Source organism: Ursus maritimus, unplaced genomic scaffold (assembly GCF_017311325.1).
Source record: "Ursus maritimus isolate PB19 unplaced genomic scaffold, ASM1731132v1 scaffold_3, whole genome shotgun sequence".
NCBI classification, from domain to species: Eukaryota; Metazoa; Chordata; class Mammalia; order Carnivora; family Ursidae; genus Ursus; species Ursus maritimus.
The window spans coordinates 5,679,364-5,703,863 of record NW_024425563.1 but is presented as its reverse complement, the minus strand read 5'-3'; the positions used below and the strand labels follow the sequence as shown (position 1 = coordinate 5,703,863).

The 24,500-nt window shown below is 46.2% G+C and overlaps 1 protein-coding gene across 8 annotated transcripts in view; it reads right to left on the bottom strand.

Moving 5' to 3' along the window:
• The window catches only part of PRKAG2 (protein kinase AMP-activated non-catalytic subunit gamma 2), a 255,589-nt gene that overhangs the window by 48,481 nt on the left and 182,608 nt on the right, over positions 1-24,500 (bottom strand). For 7 of the 8 annotated variants that reach the window (XR_005838439.1, XR_005838440.1, XR_005838441.1 and 4 more), the window contains one exon: positions 6,433-6,502. Coding sequence is in view for 2 of the 8 variants with exons in the window: in XM_040643780.1 (XP_040499714.1) it covers positions 6,433-6,502 (70 nt within the window). In the remaining 6 variants the exon portion in view is untranslated. Of the gene's footprint in view, positions 1-6,432; positions 6,503-7,014; positions 7,033-24,500 lie in introns of those variants that run through there. The other variant, XR_005838444.1, reaches the window with a different exon arrangement.

Genomic DNA, 24,500 nt, shown 5'->3' with positions numbered 1-24,500 from the left:
GGAGGGCGAGCAAGCCACAACAACAGCTCAGCGGATGTGCTGCCGCTTATCGAATCCGGCGGGTGAAAACAAGGGAGGACGGGGTGCAGGAGGCTAGAACACAGGGGCTGAGGCGTGGTCGGCAGAGGCGACAAGCAGACACCCGGGGACTCGGGAGAGATGTGGCCAGGGTGTCTGTTTGGGCGCCGCCAGTCATGAAGCTTCGTGGTGATTTAACACATGGGATTCAAACACTGGGCAACAGGCCCCAGGGTCATTAAGGCGCCGGCAGCGAGCAAGGCTGTGGAATGTGAAGGCAGGTGCGCCCCACGCAGGCCCATGAGCAAACGTCCAGTGCTCGAGAAAGAACCATTGAGGCCACAGAACGAACCGCCAGCTGTGTATAGGGGCCTGTGAGGGTGCTGTGGGGGGCGCAGGGCAGAGGCCAGCTCTGTGGACTATCATGAAGGGTTCAAAGTAAGAAGAGGCGTGACAGGTGTCCGGTGGAGCTTGCACAGAGTCTCGGGGGCTCGGGCGGAAGCGGGCCAGTGAATGACAGGAGGTGGGAAAACAGAGGATTTCTGAATAAAGGATGATTCCGTGCTGGTTATGCGCACTGGCTCAGAGCACAGGACTGTCTGAATCCTGCTTCTCCACCTTCCCAGATATGGCCCCAAGGTCCTCTTACTTTCTTGATTTCTTCCTCTATAAAACAGGGATCATAAAAATATTTACCTCTCAAGGTTGTTCTGAGGGTTCAATAAATGTGAACACTTGCAAGAGTGCTCGATATGCTTCATACACGCTGGTTCTGAGAACCACAAAAAAGGGATACACGAAATCTTCCATTTCTTTTAAGTAAACTCCAAGTGCTCTGTAGTATCCAGTTTCCCCACTTTCAAACCCACAGGTGAAAGTTAAAGTCGCAGAGATGCCATATAATATCTTTCAGAGACTCTGCAGCACACTCAGAGCTGTAGGATGGGGCCATCCCCCACCCCGCAACCCCGCCATGTGAATCGCGGGTCTGGACTGCGGCCTGCACACTGATGGGGTCAGAGCTGAGTGCCAGCCAGAACCAGGCAAAGTCGGTCTGGAAAGGGAAGGTCATGGAGAGCCACCCGTCATGGAGAGGGCCAGAATGCTGCCCGGCTCCTGACGACTTTCCAGTTACTTGTGAAGCCTGCAGACAGGCCCCTCTTTCGAATGCCCCCCAGTCTTTGCACTCTCCTCTATTTCAAGTAGTCAGGGTCTTTCCATTTCAGGTAACAAAACCTCACCAGTCTACAAGACGACTCCTCTATCTCATCAAATCGAAGATACCACCAAATGTCAAGCTACAGCCTGACTTCGGAGACATGAAAACACATACCTAAAATCTATTAAATACGGCCAGTTTTTAAATATGGGGCCAGCAGAAGAAAAATTTTAATTGTAAATGTTTCATAAAAGTGTAACTACTTTTTAATGAAGAGAGAATCTCTTGTCTAAGGTGAGGATGTAAAGCAATAGGGAAGGACAAAGTTCAGAACCTTCCAATAACCTGTAATAATCTTACCATTAGGGAGGAGCCGCCCGGGGTGAGGACAGGCCTGTCACCGGAGCACGTCTACCACCAGAGGTCAGCACTCCTCACATCAGCGCCGGGGGCCTCACGGGGCAGGGGCTCCCTAGCGCTAAGGGGGTGCTCTGACAGCTCACCATAAAAACACAGACAAGTCTCCATGAAGCCAGAACATGTTCCTCAAGCTTTTTTCACTGTCCAATCCCCCCTCTGAAACTTCTTATCCATTTTCCCTCCTAACTGTCCCACCGTGAAACTGCAATACCACAGAGACGCGGCGCATCCGTCCACGTACCGTGGCCCTTTGGAGAGCCACAAACCACCGTAACATGGAAGATCTTCTGTCCCCTGACAAGAACCAATCTGTTCTCGCTCTGCTCCCCCAGTTAAGAATGAATGAGTTTGAGGGGGCACAAAATTTTGGTTCTGTTAGTTCACAGGGTGGCTGCTGGTTGCTTTAGGCCGTAGTTTTGAATTAGAAGGAAAAGTACGAGTTCGCCAAGTGCCAGGCCCCGTTTTAGACAGAAAACTCACAACGACAATAACAACAAACAAGCAAGCGAAGCCCCAAGAGACTGTGGATTATCTGAGAATGCAGCTACTTCATTACCAAACTAGGCCTAAAACCGAGATTCCTGACTGAACAATACTGCCTTCCCTCCTAAAAAAGGTGGTCCCTGTTTCTTACATACTTTTGATCCGTGTAGACTCGGCTGACCAGCCTTGCTAGAAAAATGAGTTGAAGGTGAGTTCTGAAAAGATTATGCTTTGGAGAATGCTGTGAGGGTGAAGAAGGACAGCCAGGACTGGAAGGATGGTCTGGGATCGGGGAGGAGTCAGATGGCGAGGGAAGAGGGGGAGAAGCCGGCTGGAGAGTCAGCTAAGTGGGGCGAGACACCCACAGCAAGTTACTGAAAACCTGAAATAAGTGAAGAGTCTGTGACAGCTGAACGGACAGGAGGGAAGCTGGGAGATAACACCGATAGCTCCACGGGGCTGTTAAAGTCTTGAAGCGGTGCCAGAATTATAGATTTATACTGATCATGAATGAATGGCTGGCACTTAAATACTTCGGAAAGCACTCCTGGGTTGTGTTTAGGTCCCTATGAAGTACTTGTGCTTGGTCCTGCCATAAAATAAGTCCAAAACAATTAATCCTGATTAAAAACAAACATAAATATGATTGACATGTGAATAAAAAATTGGAAAAGCAAACGCATACAGTGATTGCTACGGGTGAGGCACTGTTCTCACCACTTTGCATACACAGCATCTCGGAGGCCTCCCAACACTCCCAGAAAATAACATTTACAGAGATGCTGTCCTCACTAGGATTCCCGACACTGCTGAGCAAGTACGATGTTCTGGCCATCTCAGGCACGGGAAACAGCAAGACGAATTGTGAACGAGGCACAGAAGGGATTTAGGGGACGGCCTCAAAAAGAGGGCAAGAACTGGGCAGAGCTGTGATGCATAAGTAAGACTGGCAGGATGGAGACACAGGAAGAGGAGGTCTTGCCTGCAGTACGATGGGACACCCTAACACAGAGACCATGGAGGCACGCAGAGCAGGGGTCTGGCCAAGTACACCTGCGAGCCAAATCCGGCCTGCTTTGTATTTTATTTCATTAATTTATTTAAAAGATTTTATTTATATATTTGACAGAGAAAGAGCACAAGCACAAGCAGGGGAACGGCAGGCAGAGCGAGAAGGAGGCTCCCGGCCGAGCAGGGAGCCGGATGCAGGGCTCCATCCCAGGACCCCGGGATCATGACCTGAGCCGAAGGCAGATGCTTCACCGACTGAGCCACCCAGGCGCCCCACTGGCCTGCTTTTTAAATAAAGTTTCACTGGAGCGTAGCCTGTGGACCGAGTTTGGTCTTCCGCGGCTTTCTGCCCAGCTGCTGCACGGGCAAGCTGGGTAGTCGTGACAGACACAGAGACCATCTGGCTCTTTGCAGAAGTTTGCCGAGGCCTGTTCTAGAGCCTTGTCCTTCACAGAGGGGTCTACGAAGCAGCAATGCAGACTCTCAGGTCCCCCCCACCCCAGACCCGCAAAATTAGTATCTGCCTCTTAAATGGTTCTCTGGTGATTTCTGGCACAGAACACTCTCTGATCACGGGCATGTTACGGCTGGGAGGAGGCGGTGCGGCTGCAGATGAAGAGAAGCACGCACTTATCCTATATGTAGACAGGAGACAGTGGGAAAGATTTTCCTGCCAAGGAGTGGTCCCTCTGTCGGAGTGTAACGAGAAGAAGGGCTGGCAGCAGAAAGTGGGCAGGCCGCGAGTGTCAGAACCCAGGCAAAAGATGACCCTGCCCAGGCATGGTGGATGGTGGTACAGTTCTTTCTTCCTTCCCAGAAGCAAATGACGTTTTAAGAGATGAGTCCGACTTTACCAGTGCCCCCAAACTGTTTCTAACAAATAGTGTCAGTTATAATTTATTAGGAAATAGAAAAATACTTGATCACAAAAATATTAGTCATCGTGTGTTTCTGTGTATAGCAAATGTATGTCCATCTAAGCAATGTGTCCAGAGCGCAAGGCATACGTTACGATATTAACTGGATGGGAAGGAAATTTCAAGATTTAATGAGGATCTAGTCAACAGCTATCTATTAGGTAGGCTGCTAACACATCAGTTCACAGGATATTTAAAGGTGTAATGGCTTAAACTGTTAGGACTCCCTGCCCCCCACCACCCGCAAATAAATGTAAGATTCTGCTTGATATTCAGTTTTTCCATACCATGGATGAATAAGCAATATAAAGTTCAGAAGAAACAAAGCAGCGTTTTAGACAACCACGCCAACACTATTTCTTCTTCCAGCTCTGCTAACGGCTTCCAAGCGAGTGCTTAACATTCTGCCTCCTTAAAAATCTAGAAAAGTTTGACAGGGTTATTTGTGGGATTCAGCATGCTTTAAAGTAATGACAGCAATATAGATAAAAATAGATGGGAGAAAACAGGAAATCCCCTTTCTTAGATGCTTAGGTTTAATACTTCGCGTTCACTGTGTTGGAAGAAACAATGCAAAAGAAACAAGGCTTGTGTATCGGCTTTGAGAAATGCAACAGAATTAAATCAATAAATCTCAAGTAAGAAAAAAAACCCCATCAAATCCATGTTGAGGACAATTTCTATGTTAAAATTCAATAATAAAAACCTTCAAAAGTCCATGAGTTCAGTTAAGAGTGGTTAATGGTACTTAAAAAATAATAGTAACTAACATTCCCAGAGCACTTACACTGTACTACCACTCCATAAATTATCTCATTTAATCCTGAACGCACCCCGGTATTAGCTCCATTTTATAAACAGGGAAAGTAAGGCACAGAGGAGTTCAGTTATGTGTCCAAAGTTACAGAGCTGAGTAAGAAATGGAGCTAAGATGTGAAGCTGGGACTGTGTTCTTAACCCTAACTGTGGTGCCTCGCTAACGCAACTACTCTCCACTTTCCTCTCGCCCCCACGTGTATCTGCAAAAAGTTTAAATGCAATAGACTCTCATCGTTACCGATCTCAGGGACAAAGAAAACCCCCGTGATTTAGACATTCAAAGTCTCAGTGGAAAGGGAGTTACACTATACTGCTCTGTGGACAGTGGTCAAAATTTGACCTGCGACACGGAACTGATGAGTAATGGAGTGCATTCGATTTAAGATACTGGATTATTTTTCAGTAGGATAAAATGCAAATTAAGTCCCAGTAAGATTCTGAAAAGTATCGTGTAACTGCTGGTTAATAATAAATACAGATGCAGACTTTTAACGATAATTACTACACATGCATTATCTCCCAGCTAACATGTTTGTGAAATGCTGCAGGGAATGTAAAACGTAAAATAAATGTAGGTACTGGCCTAATACAGTCTGGTTAACATTCTCATCTTGGCTGTGTATGCTTATTTAAGTGATTGCCTGACTGTAAATGAACACAAGTATTAAAGTAAAGTTGGCACAGGGCACAGCATCCACATGGCACATTCTTTGTTCCAGGAGCTTTATTCTATCAAATACTCTCGACAAAAAGAGGAGTCACCAAGTAAATAACGCAAGAACGCCAGGCAGTGTGGAGTTCTTTTAAAATAAATGCCTCACATTGTCAAGCATCTTGTACGAAGTTCTTTTTCAACTTTGAGCTCATCATATTCCATTTCAAATACAAATTTTGCCAAAAAACAAGCTTATCCCCTTCCAATTTTAACAGTTTCAAAATAAGATCCAGGTGAACGCTCATGGTATTCCGTTTTAAGATATTAATTTTGCCAGAGAACTCGCCCCCTTCACATTTTAACAGCTTCAAGACAAGATCCAGGCAAGTAAGAAGAAAACAGGGCAGGGAAAAGGAGAAGCCGAGTGAGAGAAGAGGCGACAGAAATGATGGAGTGACAGGGTCACCTGAACTCCAAACCAACGCACTAAGCCGCTTCTGGTTTTCCTATTTAACTTTCCCTATTAACCAGCAGACACACCCTACTGGTGGTATTTTCAGAAACACAGATAAGGGAACCAGTCTGTGTTATTTAAAGGTAGGGGCCATCAACATAATTTGGGGGTTACCCTCCGTGTACGGTGGCATTACAAACAATTACGCTGCATGACACCTTGCTCTCCTTTGAGTTCGGCTGGTAAGGACAAAAGGGCCGCCCATCGGTGCGGATGGCCGGCTTGCGCGACTCCCCTGCCGAACCCGGCTAGGATTCCAGCCCCGAACGGCACCCGCGGGCCACTGCAGACGTCCCCAGCGCCGGCTCGGCGTCTGCAGCCCCGGCCGCGCTCGGCAGCCGGGGGCCGCACGGCCTCCGGGGCGTGAACCCCGGCGGTCCCCGCGCCCCGGCCCCTCGGTGACGACACGGAGCGCGTTCCGGCGGGGGTCACTCACCTTCTTCTTCCAACTCGAATTTCTCCAGCATGCCGGCTTCCGCGGGTCCCGGGGCCGCCGCCAGCGCCGCCTGAGGAGGAGGAGGACAGGGATCAGCATGCGCTCGGCAGCGCTCGTCCCGGCCGCGCGGGCGGGGGCGCGGGGGTGCGGGGCGGGGACGCGGGGCGGGGGCGCGCGGGGCCGCCGCGGGGAGGGGCCTCCGGGCGGGCGGCGGGGCCGGGGCGGCGCGGCGCCGCCCACCAAGAGGGTACCGAGCAGAACCCAGAGGGCGGCGCGGCCCTGGCCCGCCCCAGCCCGGGGGGCCGCAGGTGGCGCGGGCCGCGGCCTAACCTGCCGCCCCTCCCCGAGTGGAACGGTCCGCCCGTCCTCCCCCGCCCCCCGGCGGCTTTGGTACGGACCGGCGAGGAGGAAGCGTGGGAAGAGGACCCCGAGGAGCCCGGGGCCGGCTCGCGCGACGGCGGCCGGGGCGCCCCCCTCCGGCCGCGGCCCTCCTTCCCGCCACGGCCGCCGGGCCGCCATTAGCGGAGGCCGGTTTTCCCATCCTAGCCCTGTGCTCCCACCCCACCGCACTCATCCGCTCACCTTCCCCGCCACCCACGGCCGGCGCGTCCGCGCAGGGTTAACCTGCACAGGTGTGGTCCCAGCCAGCCGGGGGTGGGGCCAGAGGGGAGCGCCGCCGGGTGGGCGGGGCGACGCGCCCGGGAGAGGGGCTGGGGGATGTGGGACCCCCGAGAGGGAGATGGCACCTCACACCGGGGGCGGGGGCGGGGTAAGTGCTTTTCCGTTTTAGATTTTAGATGAAACTGTCCATCCTGGTCCCCTATTTAAAAAAGAAAAGGATGTTCCGTGGGCTACACGTATTGTAGATGTACTCCGTAGCTATCACTTTTCCCCAGCCACGGAAGTCTTAATTTGCTTCCTTTCTTCACAGCTGATTCTCTGCTTTGGGTGAGCCGCTGCCAAAAGCTCACGCAAATCTCAATCTGGCCCTGGCCACTCCTGTCACCTGGATCTTGGGTATCTGAGCCTCTCCTATCGGCAACTCAGGTTGGCAGGCAGGGAGGCTGCCAGGGCTGCCTGGGAGAGCAAGGCAGCCGGAGAGGAGACAGGCGCCCGACTTCCTGAGGCCCTCCTGTGTGACAGCCAATTCCTGCCCCATCTATGGTGTAACCTTTGCTCATTGCAGACTGCAGGGGCCCTGACCGCGATTAGCTCTCCAGCGCTGATTAGGGCTGTAAAGCACCCCCCACCCACACCCACACATCCACCCCTTGAAAGGAAGCTAGTTTTATCACTCTTGCAAGCCTGGCCTGGAAGAGGAAGTAGTAAAATCTCCTTTGCATTTCCTTTTTGCTCAGTCATCTCAGTTGGGCCAATCCCTAAGTCTTAAGCTTCTGCTTAAAGGGGCGGTGGGGGGGTGCAGGGAGAGGACAAAACTAATGTTGTAAGACCTTTCGTGGTAAAACAAAACAAACGAAAAACTACAAAACCCTATAGCTATGTCTTCCTTAACAGCAAGAGCCTAAATGCTTTTCCCTCTAAGTTCAGGAACAAGGCAACTAGACCTCTTTTCACACTATTCTTATTCAGCATAGTACTAGAAGTTCCAGCCACTGCAGTGAGGCAAGAAAGAGAAAGAGAAGGCATACAAATTGCAAAGGAAGAAATAAAATCATCCCTACGTGCACGTGACGTGGCTGTCTTCGTCAAAAGCTCCAAGGAATCTACTGACAAACAAAACAAAAACAACCCCCCCCAAATCAAACTAAACCCCAAACCACCACAACTAGAACTAGTGAGTTCAGCAAAGTCATGGGCTACAAGATCAACACACAAAAATCAATTGCATTTGTATATACTAACAATGAACATGTGGCAAGTGATATTAAAAACAATACATAATTGATAATCACTGCAAAGAAAATTAAATATGCAGGTACATGCTTAAGAAACCCTGTGCAAGATCTGTATGCTGAAAATTACAATATGTGGATGAAATGAAAGAAGACCTAATTAAATGGAGAGGCATCCATGTGTATGTTTTGGAAGACCCAAGTTAGTAAAGATGTCAGTTCTCCCCCAGACTGATCTCTACGTTTAATGCAATTCCTACCAAAATCCTAACAAGATTTTCTGTAAGACAAGATGAGCTTGTTCGGAAATTTATACAGAAAGGCATAGGCTGGAGAATAGCTAAAACAATCTTGAAAATGAACAACGAAGGGGAAGTAATCAAGACTTTGTGGTACTGGTAAGGGGCAGACACAATAATCAATAGAAACAAATAGGGAATCTAGAAACTGACCCACATAAGTATGTCAAACTGACATCTGAGGAAGGTGCAGAAACAGTGGTGCTAGAGCAGAGGTTGATAGGCAAAAAAATAAACCTCCACATAAGCCTTACATCTTTTTTTTTTTTTTAAGATTTTATTTATTTGACAGAGAGACACCAGTGACAGAGGGAACACAAGCAGGGGGAGTGGGAGAGGAAGAAGCAGGCTCCCAGCAGAGCAGGGAGCCCGATGTGGGGCTCGATCTCAGGACTCCGGGATCACACCCTGAGCCGAAGGCAGACGCTTAATGACTGAGCCACCCAGGCGCCCCCATAAGCCTCACATCTTATATAAAAATAAGCTCAAATTGGGTCATGGATTTGAAAATAAAATGTAAAACTATAAAACTTGTAGAAAAAAAATCTTTGGGATCTACTAGGCAAAGAATAAGACTTGATATCAAGAGCATGATCCATAAAAGGTAAAATGAACAAATTAGACCTCCTTAAAATCAGAAATGTTTGCTCTGTGGCAGAGGATGAAAAGACAGGAGACAGAGTGGGAGAAAATCCCTGTAAAACCACACAGGCAACAAATGACTAGCATCGGGTGTCCGTAAAGAGCTTCCAAAACTCAATAATAGAAAAATAAGTTAGAATTCAGAATATGGGCAAAAGATAGGAAGGGACATTTCACCGAAAAAGATAGACGAGTGGCAGTAAGCACATGAAAAGATGTTCAACAACATTAGCCGTTCGGGAAGTACAGATTAAAACCACAGTAAGCTGTGACCACACACCTATTAGAATGGCCAAAATAAAAACAGTGACAACACGAAATGCTGGCGAGAATGACGAGAAACAGGATCCCTTCTGCATCGCTGTGGGGACGGGCAGTTGCACCGCGGCTCTGGCAAACAACCTGGTAGTTTCTGATGAAACTAAGCATGCAGTTGCCCTGTGATACATCATTTGCCGTCTTGGGCATTCTGGGGAAGTGGAAGCTTATGTTTACGGGAAAACCTGTATACCATGTTTCATTTGCAATAGCCTAAACTGGAAATATCAGATGTCGTTCAGCTGGCAAGTGGTTAAACAAACTACGTCCCATCGCAACCATGGAATAGGACTCAGCAACAAGGAATGAACTACTGACACATACAACCATTTGCATGAATGTCCAGGGAATTAGGCTGAATGAAAAGCCAATCCCCAAAAGGTATTTACTGTGTCATTCCATTTATATAGCATTCTTGAAATGACAAAATTATACAAGTGGGGAATAGATTAGTGGGTGCGGGGGTTGGGGTGGGGACTGGGGACAGAGGGACCTGTGGCCATAAAAGCCAGCATGAGGGATCCTTGTGGTGATGGAACCATTCTGCATCTTGACCGAATCAATGTCATCATCCCTCTTGTGACATACTATATTCTTCCTCCTACAAGTCAGGCCAAGCTGATTTAATTGTGTGGAGGAAATAACCAATTTGGGATTTTTTTTTTAAAGATTATTTATTTGAGAGAGAGAGAGAGAGAGAGGGAGAAGCAGACTCCCGGCTGAGCAGAGAGCCCAGACTTGAGCCAAAGGCAGGCACTTAACTGACTGAGCCACCCAGGCGCCCCCACATTGGGTTGACCTTTTAAGGAAATCTTTATCGAGGGGTGTCCGAGTGGCACAGTTAGTCGAGCATCCAACTTAAACAAGCTCAGGTCCCGATCTCAGGGTCCAGCGTGGAGTCTGCTTGAGATCCTCTCTCCCTCTCCCCTTGCCCCTCCCGTTCATGCGCTCTTTCTCTCTCTCTCTCTCTCTCTCTCTCTCTCTCTCTCTGTTTTAAATAAATAAATAAATAAATCTTCAGAAAAATCTTTATTGAGATAGGATTCACATACCATAAAATATGTCTTCAGTATAGTCACAGAGTTGTGCACCCATCTGTGTTTGCAACATTTCATCACCCCGAAGAGAAACCCTGTACCCACGAGCGGTCACTGCCTATCACTCCCTTAACCCCTATTCGCAGCCCTAGGCAACCACTAACCGATTTTCTGTCTCTGTAGATTTGCCTATTCTGGACATTTCATAGAAACAGAATCATATAATATGTGGTCTTTTATCTCTAGCTTCTCTCACTCAGCATACTGTTTTCAAGGTTCATCCACGCTGTAACATGGGTCAACACTTCCTTCCTTTTTATTGCTGAATAATATTCCATTGTATGCATACACCACATTTAGCTTCTCCATTCGTCCGTTGATGGATATTTCGGTGATCTTCCCCTTTTGACTATTGTGACTATTGCTGCTATAAACATTCAAGTACAAGGAACTGTGCGGACATATGTTTTCATTTCTCTTGGGTATAGACCCAGGAATGGAATTTCTGGGTCATATGGTAACTCTATATTTAACATTTTGAGAAACTGCCAAACTGTTTTCCACAGTGGCTGCACCTTTTTACATTTTCCCTAGCAATGTGTGAGGGTTTCAATTTCTCCTGCATTCTAGTTTTGCAAGATGTTACCACTGGGGGAAACCAGGTAGAGGGCACTCATCTCTTACAACTAACTGTATGTGAATCTACAATGAGCTCAAAACAAAAAGCTTAATTAAAAAAAAAGCACAGGGGGTACATACTGGAAGTGTCAATCATCCTCATTTTTGAAAAGTCTATATTTTAATTTCTTGCAGTAATTCTAGTATAATTGTAAAAACACCTCCCCAATTGATGTTTATTGGGAGAACCATCCATTTCACCTGTAATCCGGATGAGTTGTTTTTCTGGGAGGCAGAAATGGGCCATGAACGGGAATATGTGTGTCTGGAGGACCCGGGGACTGTGCATATGTGGTCCTCAGACTACGCAGTGTGCCCATTGCTGTGGAAGTTGGGAGAGAATGGAAATTAAAATGAATTACTGTGAGTTTCTCAGGCTTCACTCCACTTGATCCTGGGTGTGCAGGAGAAGACAGAAATAAAAATGTTCCTGTATTATATGTTAGGGAGACAGAGTTTCTTTCCGTAGCTTGCTTTCACTTAGTGAGACATCTCAGGGATGAAACGGCTCTCTGTAATACGCCAGGTCAGCCTCAGGAATCTGAGGGTCTGCGGAGCGTTTCAGGCATGCACACACATGCCGACAGGGTCAAACGCGCAATGGCTTAGTTAGCAAAAATAATTTAAAGTTGGTGGTTGTCAGTTGCCCTTTCGTGGTGGTATTTTAGGTGATGTTTTCTTAAAATCTCAGCTGACTTATGTGCCGGACACCACGTGAGCTCTTTCAGGGAGGCGGGGAAGCCGGAGAGGAAAGGGTTTGGGCAACGCTCCGCATGCCGAGAAGGGGTTTGCATGTGTGATGGCATTTCATCTGTCTTGAGAACCACGCTGGCAGATCTAGAAAGGAGCCCGGTCTTCCTAGCTGGGCCTCATGCAGATCACAGTATCTCTACCCGTATTCTACAGGCTTCTGCAGCCGGTCTGGGAGCAGGAGGCTGGAGTTGAACTTGATCGACAGAATGCCAGAAAACCACGGAGCCATTACCAGTGTGACTTGCTGGTTGGTGAGAAATGCTAAATTATTAAGGTTTGTCTTACATAACTGTGCCTAGGTGTACTTTGAACGACCATCGGACAGGAAAACTTATTCACGAAATTACTGCCAAAAAGCTTTCCTTGATGCACTGAGGTCGGATATGAGTTCACTTTACCTTTTCTTTTATCTTAAGTAGCTACTGCAAGAAATAAATCGACCTTAAATGCTGGATAAGTAGCTCCTGAATAATTTAGCATGTGGAAACCTACAGCTCTGACGGTCCCCCCTCCCCACTGTCTTCTTTGAACAAAGGCGTCCTCTGTGCGGAAGAGGAGGTAGGACGGGCGTCCACCAGCGCCAGGAAAGGAGCGGTCTGTTCTGCTACTCGCTCTGCTCTCGGACCAGCTTTGACCCCTCCTCTGTGCGGACCACTTCCAAGCCTCAGTCCCAAGTTCCCAGCAAGCCTAAGCTCTGGCGCGCTTCCTGGTGTTGTCCTGGAATTTTCTATGGATAGCTCAAACTCATCCCTCGAAAGTAGGCCCGAGTCCTCTCCGCCTGTCTTCCTGTCCTCGGAGGTCGCCTGCCTGGTCTCCATCTCGGCTGCAGTGCTCAGCAGGGCTTCCCCTGTCTTGTCTCATCTCCTGCTGGAGCCAGAGTGACCTTTTAAACACACAGCCTTGTTCCTGTTACCCCCCCCCTTCCCCTTTTAGAACCATTCAGTGGCTTTAGGGACCTTTAGGAAGGCCGTGAGAGCTCCTCAGGCCAGAGCAGGGGTCGGATCCTTTCATTTCTTCATCTTTTCTTGCCAATTTTCTCTGCGTCCCTTGCACTGAGGCCTTGATGCGTGGTTCCCGCTCTGAGCACTAAGGGTCTGACCATTATGGCCTCCCTCCCTACTTCTGACACTTGGCTAGTTCTCCCCATTCCTTTAAGAATGAGTCTTAAAGAGGGGCGCCTGGGTGGCGCAGTCGTTAAGCGTCTGCCTTTGGCTCAGGGCATGATCCCAGCATTCTGGGATCGAGCCCCACATCAGGCTTCTCTGCTAGGAGCCTGCTTCTTCCTCTCCCACTCCCCCTGCTTGTGTTCCCTCTCTCGCTGGCTGTCTCTGTCAAATAAATAAATAAATAAATAAAATCTTTAAAATAAAAAAAGAATGAGTCTTAAAGAAGAAGGCTTGGCCTTCACCAGGAAGCCCTCTTGCCCTCTTCTACAGGTCACCTGGTTAACTTCTTCTCTTAAACCACATATTTCTTTCTACGAGGTACTTAACACGGGGCTGGGATTTACTTTGCTTTCCTCAAATCTCATCTCTGAAGACTGATCATCTTTTTATCGCTTGTGCCTGGCACATACTAGGCATTTCAAAAAGAATTGAGTGAAGTGAATTGTTCATTCTTAGCAAATCAGTTAGAAAACGTGGCAGGTAAACAATTGATTTTGATAGCATCAATGGATTCAGAGATGATTTCATTCCATTTACTCATGTTTCTTCTGGACTTCATTCCTATTTACCAATTATTATAGTTGCTTTCCCTTGAGCAATGGAACTGACATTTAGAAGAAAAAACAAAGTGCCTGAGCTAAAAAGTGGTGGCAGGAAACATTTTAATTTTAATAGACTCCCTTCGAGGACGACACTTGTCCATGGCCTCACGTCCTGGTTTGGAAATCGGTGGGGAGCTCTGCCAGCTCTGGTCCCCACCTGATAGCTTTAGTTTCTGTTAAGTGAAAACAACTGATTTTTTTTAAAGGGGTGTAGGGATTTGATAAAAACTCAAAAACTTAAGATATTTGACAGTATAACTATTAATTCTTCTGATCAATTTCAATCAGTGTATTTGGGGAAAAGATTTTGTTCATTTTGATATTTTTCCAAATAACAATTTCAGATGCTATCAAATAAACTTAATTCCTTGCTAACATTTACGTATGATTGCCTTTAAAGAGCATTTCCTCCATGGTATTTTTTCTGAGTGGTAACCAATTTCTACAGTTAAAGTCTGCTGAAGACCTGTTTCAAATGATCAAATAAGAGATGAAAATGACCTCAACCAAAAAAAGTCCCTTTTGCCAGGATTCTTTCTATTAAACTATCTTCTAACTTCCAAAACGTAGACAATGTTAAGAATTTGAAGACAGACATTGAGCAAATATTTAATATCTGCTGCATGCTGGGCACCCTGGTAGGCGGGTCACTAAAACATCTGGGAGGATTAGAAACTCACATCAAAGATAAGAAGGAGGAACCCTACACATACATAGAGTTGGTCCGTAAATCTTCAAGTTCCACTTTTGTGGACCCAGGAGTCAGTGTCTGAAATACGTGTTTCTCTTGCTTTTAGACAAGTAGACCCAAATTTGTTTTTATATTTTGCTAACCAAAATATTTTATTATTAGGTTTGTGTTTGACAGGACTTACTGGGAGCTAAATATATTCTATTCTCTTGATAATTCCTGTCGTCACATAATACTTTGCCAATAAAAAAAGCAAGTATTGCTCAATAAGTTCAATTAACCTTTCGACTCTCAATGCATCAAGCCATAAACTTTGTGCTGGGTTTCTATTATAAAGCAACACAAAATGGGGCGCCTGACTGGCTCAGTCGGTAAAGTATGCGACCCTTGATCTTGGGGTTGTGAGTTCGAGTCCCTCGTGGGCGGGGAGATTACTTAAAAAAAATAAAATCTTAAAAAAAATAAAACAACACAAAAAAGGTCTAAAGTCACAGGAAGGCTTTTTCACGGTTCTCTACTCTTTCCCTTACAACTGTCCTTACTCATTAGCCCTTTCCAGAACAGACCGATGATAATAGTTTTCCAGTCTTTTTAATCCCTTCGTTTATAGAAACTCTGGCTAGAAATTGGTGAAAAGTTATAGAAATGATTAACAGACGACTTCCATTTTTTCTGCTCTGTTCTACATAGAGTGCTCAGAAGAAAGCCCAATAGGGGCGCCTGGGTGGCACAGTGGTTAAGCGTCTGCCTTCGGCTCAGGGCGTGATCCCGGCGTTATGGGATCGAGCCCCACATCAGGCTCCTCCACTAGGAGCCTGCTTCTTCCTCTCCCACTCTCCCTGCTTGTGTTCCCTCTCTCGCTGGCTGTCTCTGTCTCTGTCAAATAAATAAATAAAATCTTAAAAAAAAAAAAAAAAGAAGAAAGCCCAATAGTCAAGTTGAAATCAAAGGGGCCTGTTAGTGCTTCTGTTGCCTCTTCTGCCCTTGGCTCTGGGGAATTCGGTGATCTTCATTCACGGTTATTTACGGTGTTACGTAGCTAATAGAGGACTGATGTGAACATGGGGGTGGGGGGGGCAGAGCCGACCAACTAAATACAGGTGCAGGATCTGCACACCTCAAACTGTAAATCTTTTAAGAAAGTGTCTCTTTTCTATGGATATTATCTACCTACAATGAACCGGGTCCATTTCAAGGGCACAATCGGAGGAGCAAACGTAAAACCACCACTGCAATCAAGATACAAAACATTTTTGTCACCCCAAACGTTTCCTCGTGCCCCTGTGTGCTTCATCCCTCCTTCCTGCTGCCATCTCAGGCCATCGGTGGTCTCGGTTTTGCTGCCATAGATATTTTCCAGAATTTTATATACATGGAAGCATTCGGGAAACACTTGTTTGCACCTGGATTATCTCACTTAGCATAAGGATTTTGAGATTCAGTCACCTGGTTGAGTATAAAAGCCCTTTGTTCGGTTTGCTGCCGAGTAGTGTCCCATGCATGGACAGGCCACACTTTGCAGTCACCTGTTGATGGAGTTTGGCATATTTCCTATTTTTGATCATAGTGAATAAAGCCGCTATAAACAAACATGGTCAAATCGTTGCGTGGACACAACTTCATTCCTCTTGGATAAACAGCTAAGGGTAGAACGACTGGGTCATACTGGGTCATACTGGGTCATACGTTTAACATGAGAAATAGCCAGTGTGCGCATTGGCTGTATCATTTCACCTCTCACCTCAATATGAGAACTCCAGTTGGTACATATCCTCATCAAAACTTGGTATGGTCCTTTTGTTTTCCTTTCTTTTCTTTCTTTTCTTTTTTTTAGTCATTCTAGTGAGTGGATAATGGTTTCTCTTGGTGGTGGTTTTAATTTACATTTCCTTGAGGCCTAATGGTATCTTTTTATGTGCTTATTGACCATTCATGTATCGTCTTTAGTGAAGGGACTGTACACATTTTTGCCCACTTTTCGATTGGATTTCTTCTGTCCACATTGAGTTATATGAATGTGGCAGGAGACTCTAAGATGGCCCCCTGATCATCCCCACCTCCTGGGACTCGTGTTCTTGTGTGATTCCTGCTCCCTGAGTGTAAGCTGGACCTAATGACTTGCTTCTAACCAACAGAACAGGCAAAGGTGGTGGGATATCGCTTCCATGATTAGGCTACATGAGACTGTGACTTGCGTCTTACTGTCAGACTCTGTCCCTTGCTGGCTTTGATGAAGCAAACTACCATGCTGGAAAGGCCCAGGAGGCAAGTAACTGGGGTCTTCTGTCCAACAGTCTAAGAGGAACTGAATCCTGCATCAACCACATGAGCCTGGAAATGGATCCTTCCCCAGTGGAGCCTTCAGGTCCGACCCTTTGTCGGATACATGCATTGTGAACATTTTATCCCATTCTGTGCTATGCTTTTTCACATTCCTAACCACGTCTTTCAGAGAGCAAAATTTTAAAATTTTGATAAGATCCAATTTATCCTTTTATGCATTCATGCATTTTGTGTCCTAGGAAATCTCTGCCCCCCCCCCAAGACTGTGAAGATCTGCAATGTTTCCTTCTAGAATTCTTTTATTTTGACTTTTACATTTAGGCCTCTGATCTATTCTGGTTTAATTTTTTATTGTGATGTCTTTTTTTTTTTTTTTTTTAAAGATTTTATTTATTTATTCAACAGAGATAGAGACAGCCAGCGAGAGAGGAAACACAAGCAGGGGGAGCGGGAGAGGAAGAAGCAGGCTCATGGCGGAAGAGCCTGACATGGGGCTTGATCCGACAACGCCGGGATCACGCCCTGAGCCGAAGGCAGACGCTTAACCGCTGTGCCACCCAGGCGCCCCTATTGTGATGTCTGGTAAGAGTTTAGGTTCCTTTCTTTCCCCCATGCTGATATCTAGTTGTTCCACATTGTTTATTAAGAAGACTACGTTCTCCAACGAAAATAAAAGATTGCTTCAGCATCTTTATCTAAAATCAGCCTACCATACATCGGGCATCTAACTCTGGCCTCTCCATTCTGTTCAACGACCTGCATCTATACGTTCGTCATGACCGCCCTTTCTTGATTACGGTAGCTCTGGGGTAAGTCTTGAAATCAGGTAGTGAGCATTCTCCAACTTCCTTCTTCATTTAAAAACTTGCTTTGGCTCTTCCAAGTCCTCTGTATTTCCACATACACTGTAGAACAACAAGAAGCCTACTGGAATTTTGGTCGGGACTGCATCTGATCGGTTGGTCAATTTGGGAACGATTCACCTCTTAACGTGGCAGGCCTTCCAGTTCTGGACCATAGTGGGTCCTTCTGTTCCTTTGTGTCTTTGATTTCTCTCAGTCGTCTTTTGTGGGTTTCATTGTAGAGGTCCTACATATCTTTCACTACATTTATTCCTTAATAGCTTATGGGGGTTTTTGATGTTTTCGGAAATGAAATTGTATTTCAAATTTCATTTCCTAATTGTTTGCTGCTAACATATAAAGATATCATTGATTTTTGTATATTAGCTTTGTACCCTGTGACCTTGGTAAATTTACTTGTAAGTTCTAGTGGCTGTTTTGCTGAGTACTTAGGATTTTCTACCTAAGTAGTCAAGTCATCTATTACCTCTTACCTTTAGTTCTTTACATGGTAGTTCCGTGACACGGTATAATTCTACCCATTCTTATATGTTTAGTGTGTTACATGTGCACTCTGATTCTTAGCGAAATGTGTCATTTTATTCATTCCTTGATTCAGAAAAGATAGTATTTCTCGGGGCGCCTGGGTGGCGCAGTCGTTAAGCGTCTGCCTTCGGCTCAGGGCGTGATCCCGGCGTTCTGGGATCGAGCCCCACATCAGGCTCCTCTGCTATGAGCCTGCTTCTTCCTCTCCCACTCCCCCTGCTTGTGTTCCCTCTCTCGCTGGCTGTCACTGTCAAATAAATAAAATCTTAAAAAAAAAGAAAAGATAGTATTTCTCATACTCTACAGGATGTTATATATGTGATTATGAATTATGTATGAATGCTGTTATGTAATTAGGGATGAATTACATAAGTAAGAACACATGTGTGTATATGGACATGCACATATGTGCACATCTCGCCCCCACTTTAAACTCAGCTGCATACCCGGTACTAGCACTGTGTACCCCTCAGAGTGTGGCACATTGTACTACGTTGTACTGGGTCCGGCTGGTTGCCTACATGGCATCCATTCTTCTACCGCCTTCTTTCCTAGGATAAGCCCCTAATTTTGTCGCAATGTACACCCTTTCGTTACATGAGTCACGATGGTGACAATCTTTCTTACTGTCCAGGAGTACAGGGAAGGGCTTACGGCTGAAGAGAGCTGGCGTCCGCATGCAGGCACGCACGACCCTGTCCCCTGCATTCTTGCCACAGAGAGCATGTGGCCCTGACTGCTACCGAGGACCCGCCTTCAGCTGCAGCCAGGGCCGAGAAAGAGCTTGGGTCGTTGGTAAGGTCACTGAGCAGGCCTGCATCCCGCCCTGCCTGGGCCTGTCCTACTTCTGTAGCTGTACCATGAGGCAACAGATGTCCTTCAAGCCACCATGACTCGCAGTTTTCTGTTACTTTACAGCCAAAAACGTCCTACATGATGTTTGGGAATTTTATCAGATCTAGGCCCTGCTCTCAGGAGGTGATATGCTAATTGGGTGGAGGTTTTAGCCTAATTGTGAAAACTGTATTTCTGTCAAAACTTACAAAGCAGGGGTGCCTTGGTGGCTCAGTCGGTTAAGTGTCCGACTCTTGATTTTGGCTCAGGTCATGATCTCAGGGTCGTGAGACTGAGCCCCTCATTGGGCTCTACACTCAGCAGGGAGTCTGCTTGAGATTCCCTCTCCCCCTCTGCCTCTGCCCCTGCGCCAACCCCCTACCCCTGCTCTCTCTCTCTCTCTCCGCCCCTCCCCCATCTTGTGCACAAGCTCTCTCTCTCTCAAAAATAAATAAATCTTAAAAAAATTTACAAAGCAGTTTAAGTAAAGAGAAAACACACACACACATCCCAAACCCACCAACTCTAGCAACAGCAGAGTGTATGCAAATGCTAAGGAACGCGTTGAGATGTAAGGCTTCCTTTAGGTAAGGCTGCCTCTTCCTGAGGCAGACCGGAAGGAAGTGAGGGGGGAGAGCACTGCAGGCGGTGGTCACAGCAGAGGAAAAGCTCTAAAGCTGAAGACACTTGCAGGACACAGCAGGTGAATGGCATAGTGTTCTTATAGAGAAATTAAGGACAGATCAGTGGAGACCCCTGGGAGCCAAGGCAATGGAATGAGATTTCATGTGGTAGGGCGAGAGGGGCGAATGTAATCTTCTCAGACTGTTTGGACAATATCAAAAGATCTTAATGCCAGTGTCAAGTGGAAAGTGATGGATATGGGAGCACCTGAAACCAGCAAGAATGTTTATGATGTTTTTACAATGAATGTAAAAATCAAACAAGCGAGAAGTATCGCAGAGATAAAAAAAAAAAAAGAGTTTGGACTTACTTGATATTTCAGTGGATCTCCAGGAAATAAATAGAAGAGACTAAGATATTGGGGAAAATTGACAGGATGAGCCAATTTGAGGTAAAAGGAAAGGAGAAATGCCGGGATAAACCCACCAACTTTCCAATGTTGATTGGCCATCCAAGAAGTACCTTTGGTAGGTAACTAGGGTCACCATGAGTATGTGAGTGGAGAGGGTGGTGTGTGCTGTGTTGGGTGAAAATGACAGGGCCTGGATTCATCAGCTGGGCTTCCCAAACTCCAGTCAGGTGCCATTTTGTCATATCTCCATGCAACCTGTACAATTATTCAAAATTGACTTTAAAAAAATTAGTCGTCAGGCAACAATTCCAGGAAATCGTAGGTATGGGTGTTCTAGATATATCTTTTTTTCCAGATACACAAATGTGTAGCTATTAAAATGTTCATCTTTATACCACCTAAAATCATCTTGCACACCCTAGCGGTATTCATCCTATCCGTGGGGAAAACTGCTTTAGGAGAATAAGAGAAGTCAGCACCGAGAGCCAGAACTCCAAGGTTGGCAACAATCCTCATGAGGAGACAGGGTCCTCTCAAGGAAGCAAGAAAAGTCAAGAGACGGAAAGAGAAGAGACACTTGCATTTGACAAGATGTGGCCCCTCGTCACTCAGCACGAGCACATCTGCTACAAGTGGAATGCGAAATCCAGCCAGTAAGAAACCAAGTCTAAACCAGTGGTTCAAAAGCTGCAGAGTGTGACCCATTCATGGGTAATGAAAATAGTTTAATGGGCCAGGAGTAGCTTGGTTTAAAATGAAATATAGAAACACCAATTTGCCTTGAGAAGAATCACTGTTTCAAGAAAGCTGTCTTAATTATATGTCCACGCCTAGGAGTAGTGGGTCAAGATTTTTTCTTATTGTAGTTTTTGGTCATAAAGTGGATAATAAAGGCAGATGATGTATAACTCCCGATGAACCCTGGGTTGGAAGATTTAGTCATATGTGTGGGACATGAGTCACAGGAAGTGGTGTTTGTCACTAAACATGATCAAGTTTCTCTTCACCACAGAGTAGCCGGTGTCTATAAGGACTAAGTTCTGCCTGAGGGAACGATGCTTTCAACTCATTCATTTTTAAGGCACAAGTAAGAGAGTGAAAAATGAGTCTGGACCAAACTCTTTGGACATGTCAGTTGGCACTTTTTAAAGGTATATTCAGGTATACAGTCTACATATCTGGGAGGAAACACATGTCACACGCACACACACACGCACGCACACACACACACGCACACACACACACACAAATATGGGAGTGGCAAAGAATAAAGGTGACTTAGTGTTTTTCCTGTTTTTCAAACATGAAAAATTTTAAAGAAAAATGGTAATGGCTTATTATTTTCCTGCTGAACCGTGGGTGGTTAAGAACCCTTCCCTCCAGGAACGGCTTGCATGTTAAGATTAGGACCAAACAGGGGACAAGGATATGGTCATAAATCCTATGAAACTCTTCCGTCTCTGTCTCTGTCAGCGGTATCCTGAGAGATGTACAGGTCACAGCAACGCCTTGAAACAGCAGCGAAACACCTCCAAGTTACGTGAGTGGTTCTCAAAGTGGGGTCAGAGGATACCTTGGGGGGGGTTTGTCCCTGCAACCTTTCCAGGGAGTCTACAAGGTCAAAATGTCTCATGATAACACGAAGGCAGTATCTGCTGTTTCCCTACTGCCTGTGCCCCATCCATGTCTGTGCCCTGGAAAACTCCAGAACCTCATCTCACACTGAGCTGGCGGCAAACGACAGTAACTTTCCACTGTGGGGGAAATACGCCAGTTTCACTCAAGAGCATCCTTGAGGGCGCAGTAAAAATGTATTCATTTTAGGGTCATCTGGGTGGCTCAGTCGGTGAAGTGTCCCACTCTCGATTTCAGCTCAGGTCATGATCTCAGGGTCGGGAGATCGAGGCCCGTGTCGGGCCCTGCGCTGGGCGTGGAACCTCCTTCAGATTCTCTCTCCCTCTCGCTGTGGCCCTGCCCACCCCGCCTCTCTCCCTCTCTTAAAATTTTTTAAAATTTATTTTATTAAACGCCAACCCTTCAATACATGTCCTTTTAATATTCTGTGTGAAGATACGAGAGGTAGACCTAGAGTCCCCCTGCTGCAAGCTGCAACACGGTGGTGTTCTTGAGGAAAAGCACGCGTGTGGTTGAGTGGCCTTTTCAATGAGACATTGAAAAACTGACAAACTGTGGTTTCTCAGACTTGGGTGTTTGGCAGACATTTTTTCTAAAATGAACAAAGGGAGCCTGTCACTTCAAGGCAAACAACTGACCATATTTGTTGCCAACGATGCAATTTGAGTTTTCAAGCAAAAGTTAGAATTGGAAAAGCTGTGTCTGTCATCATGAGCTTGGCAGCTTCCCAATACTTAGAGACTTCTCAGAAGGAGATCGGTGGTGTTATTAATAAAGGTGATTTTGCTTTTTGATACTGTGTAATGAAATGGGTTGACATTTGGAAGATCTGCATTAGTCAGTGACCCAGGATTTTCCAAATGACCAATGCATGATATTACAAAATCATGCATGGGGTAAAGATCCACTCAGTGCAGGAGAGACGGATAGACTTTAACGTAATAGAATAGATTCTGTTACGTAGGCTGTGAAGATTTATTAACATGGCTTCAGATTCCACATTGCAACTAAACTTTTAAGAAACTACTACTTGTCCAGAAGACCGTCCACAATTTTCTGAAGAGGCTATTAAAATACTCCTCTCTTGGGGCACCTGGGTGGCTCAGTTGGTTGGGCGTCTGCCTTTGACTCAGGTCATGATTCTGGAGTCCTGGGATCGGGCCCCGCACTGGGCTTCCTGCTCAGGGGGGAATCGACTTTTCCCTCTGCCCCTCACCCTGCTCGTGTTCTCTCTCAAATAAACAAATAAAAATTACTTAAAAAATAAAATAAAATACTCCTCTCTTTTCCAACCGTATATCTGTTTGAGGCTGAAATTTCTTCATGCATTTCATCTCAAACAGTATATATATGGCAACAGAATGAATGCAGAAGCAGACAGGAGAGTCCTACTGGCCTTTCACCCAGGGCTGGAAAAGATTTGCAATCATGTGAAGCAATGCCAGTCTTCCAATTTTTTTGAATAAAAATCTGTCCATGCTAATATGTCATGAGTTTATTATTGGTCTTTTAGATAAACTAATACATATTTTCAAACTTCTTAGTTTTAATTGTTTTTCAAAGATTTTATTTATTTATTTGAGAGAGAGAGAGCACACATGAGCAGGGAGGAGGGGCAGAGGGACAGGGAGAAGCAGACTCCCTGCTGAGCAGGGAGCCCGATGTGGGACTTGATCCCAGGACCTTGGGATCATGACCTGAGCCAAAGGCAGACCTGAGCTACCCACGTGCCCTCAGTTTTAATTTTTAATATGGTAAATGTCAATCGATGAGACCCACACAAATAAAAGCCCACCGGGTCCTCACTAATCACAAGTGGAAAAGGGTCCTAAGACCTATACGTTCGAGAACAGCAGACTGACTGCACGGCAGCCGGACCTACCCCTCTGAACTAACTCCCGCACTCCTGAAAATTAAAGGAGATAGTCTCATCCTCTTCTCCGGAGTTAATGGCCTTGGGCTGTGTTAGGCAGGCGTTTCTTTCTATTTTTACTGGGACAGTCACTTTGATTATTGAAAGAGAAACTCTTAATCATCACAGTAGCGCCCGGCACAGCTACCGTCCAAATTCACAGCACCTTTTACGAACCAACGAGTCCCGTCCTTTTTATCCCACTCACATCACACATCATTTTTTTCAAACTACTATGAAGTTTGCATGTTGAAAAAAAAAAAAGGCATTAGCCTTTTGCCTAAATGCTTTTCATTGTATGTGTTTGAAAGAACAAGGCATTTTCAGCTACGGTGGTGTTGACCCCACGAACTCATAGTGCCAGACAACAGGTCTGAATGTCATCAGCCTTACTTCCTGTGCAGAAGGTCAAGGTGACCACTCAGCTGCACCCCCCACCACTCCTGCTCCCACCGTCCACATGCAGTTACCCGCCTTTGGTGTTGTGTCAACATTCAAGGTTTAACATTGTCGTGACTCTGCAAATATTGTGCACCTCGGAGCCAAGCTGCTTCCTGTGCTACGATCCACCTTCCTTTCTACGTGATTTAATATTTTCTGGGAGCTAGATTTTCTGCGTGTCTATCACGAAATCATCCCCAAACTCGGCCAAAGCCGGCACTCGTCTCTCGGTGTGATCAGACACGTAAGGTTATCTACGGGTCTTGTTCTTTCCTTGGGAGCTGTTGTCCCAGCTTTCGAGGCCCAGGAGGCCTCCGGACCCGCCACATGGTGGTCCCACGGCCTCTCTCTCCCCCATCAGTGTGGGCATCTTTCCTGATGCCTGGGTCTTAATTTCTGCCCTTATCGTGAGGGACCAGATGTTCCAGGAACTTCCCCAGGAAAGGTACATGGGGGGGGGGTGATTTATTTGAGACCTTGGATGCCGGAGAATGGCTCTC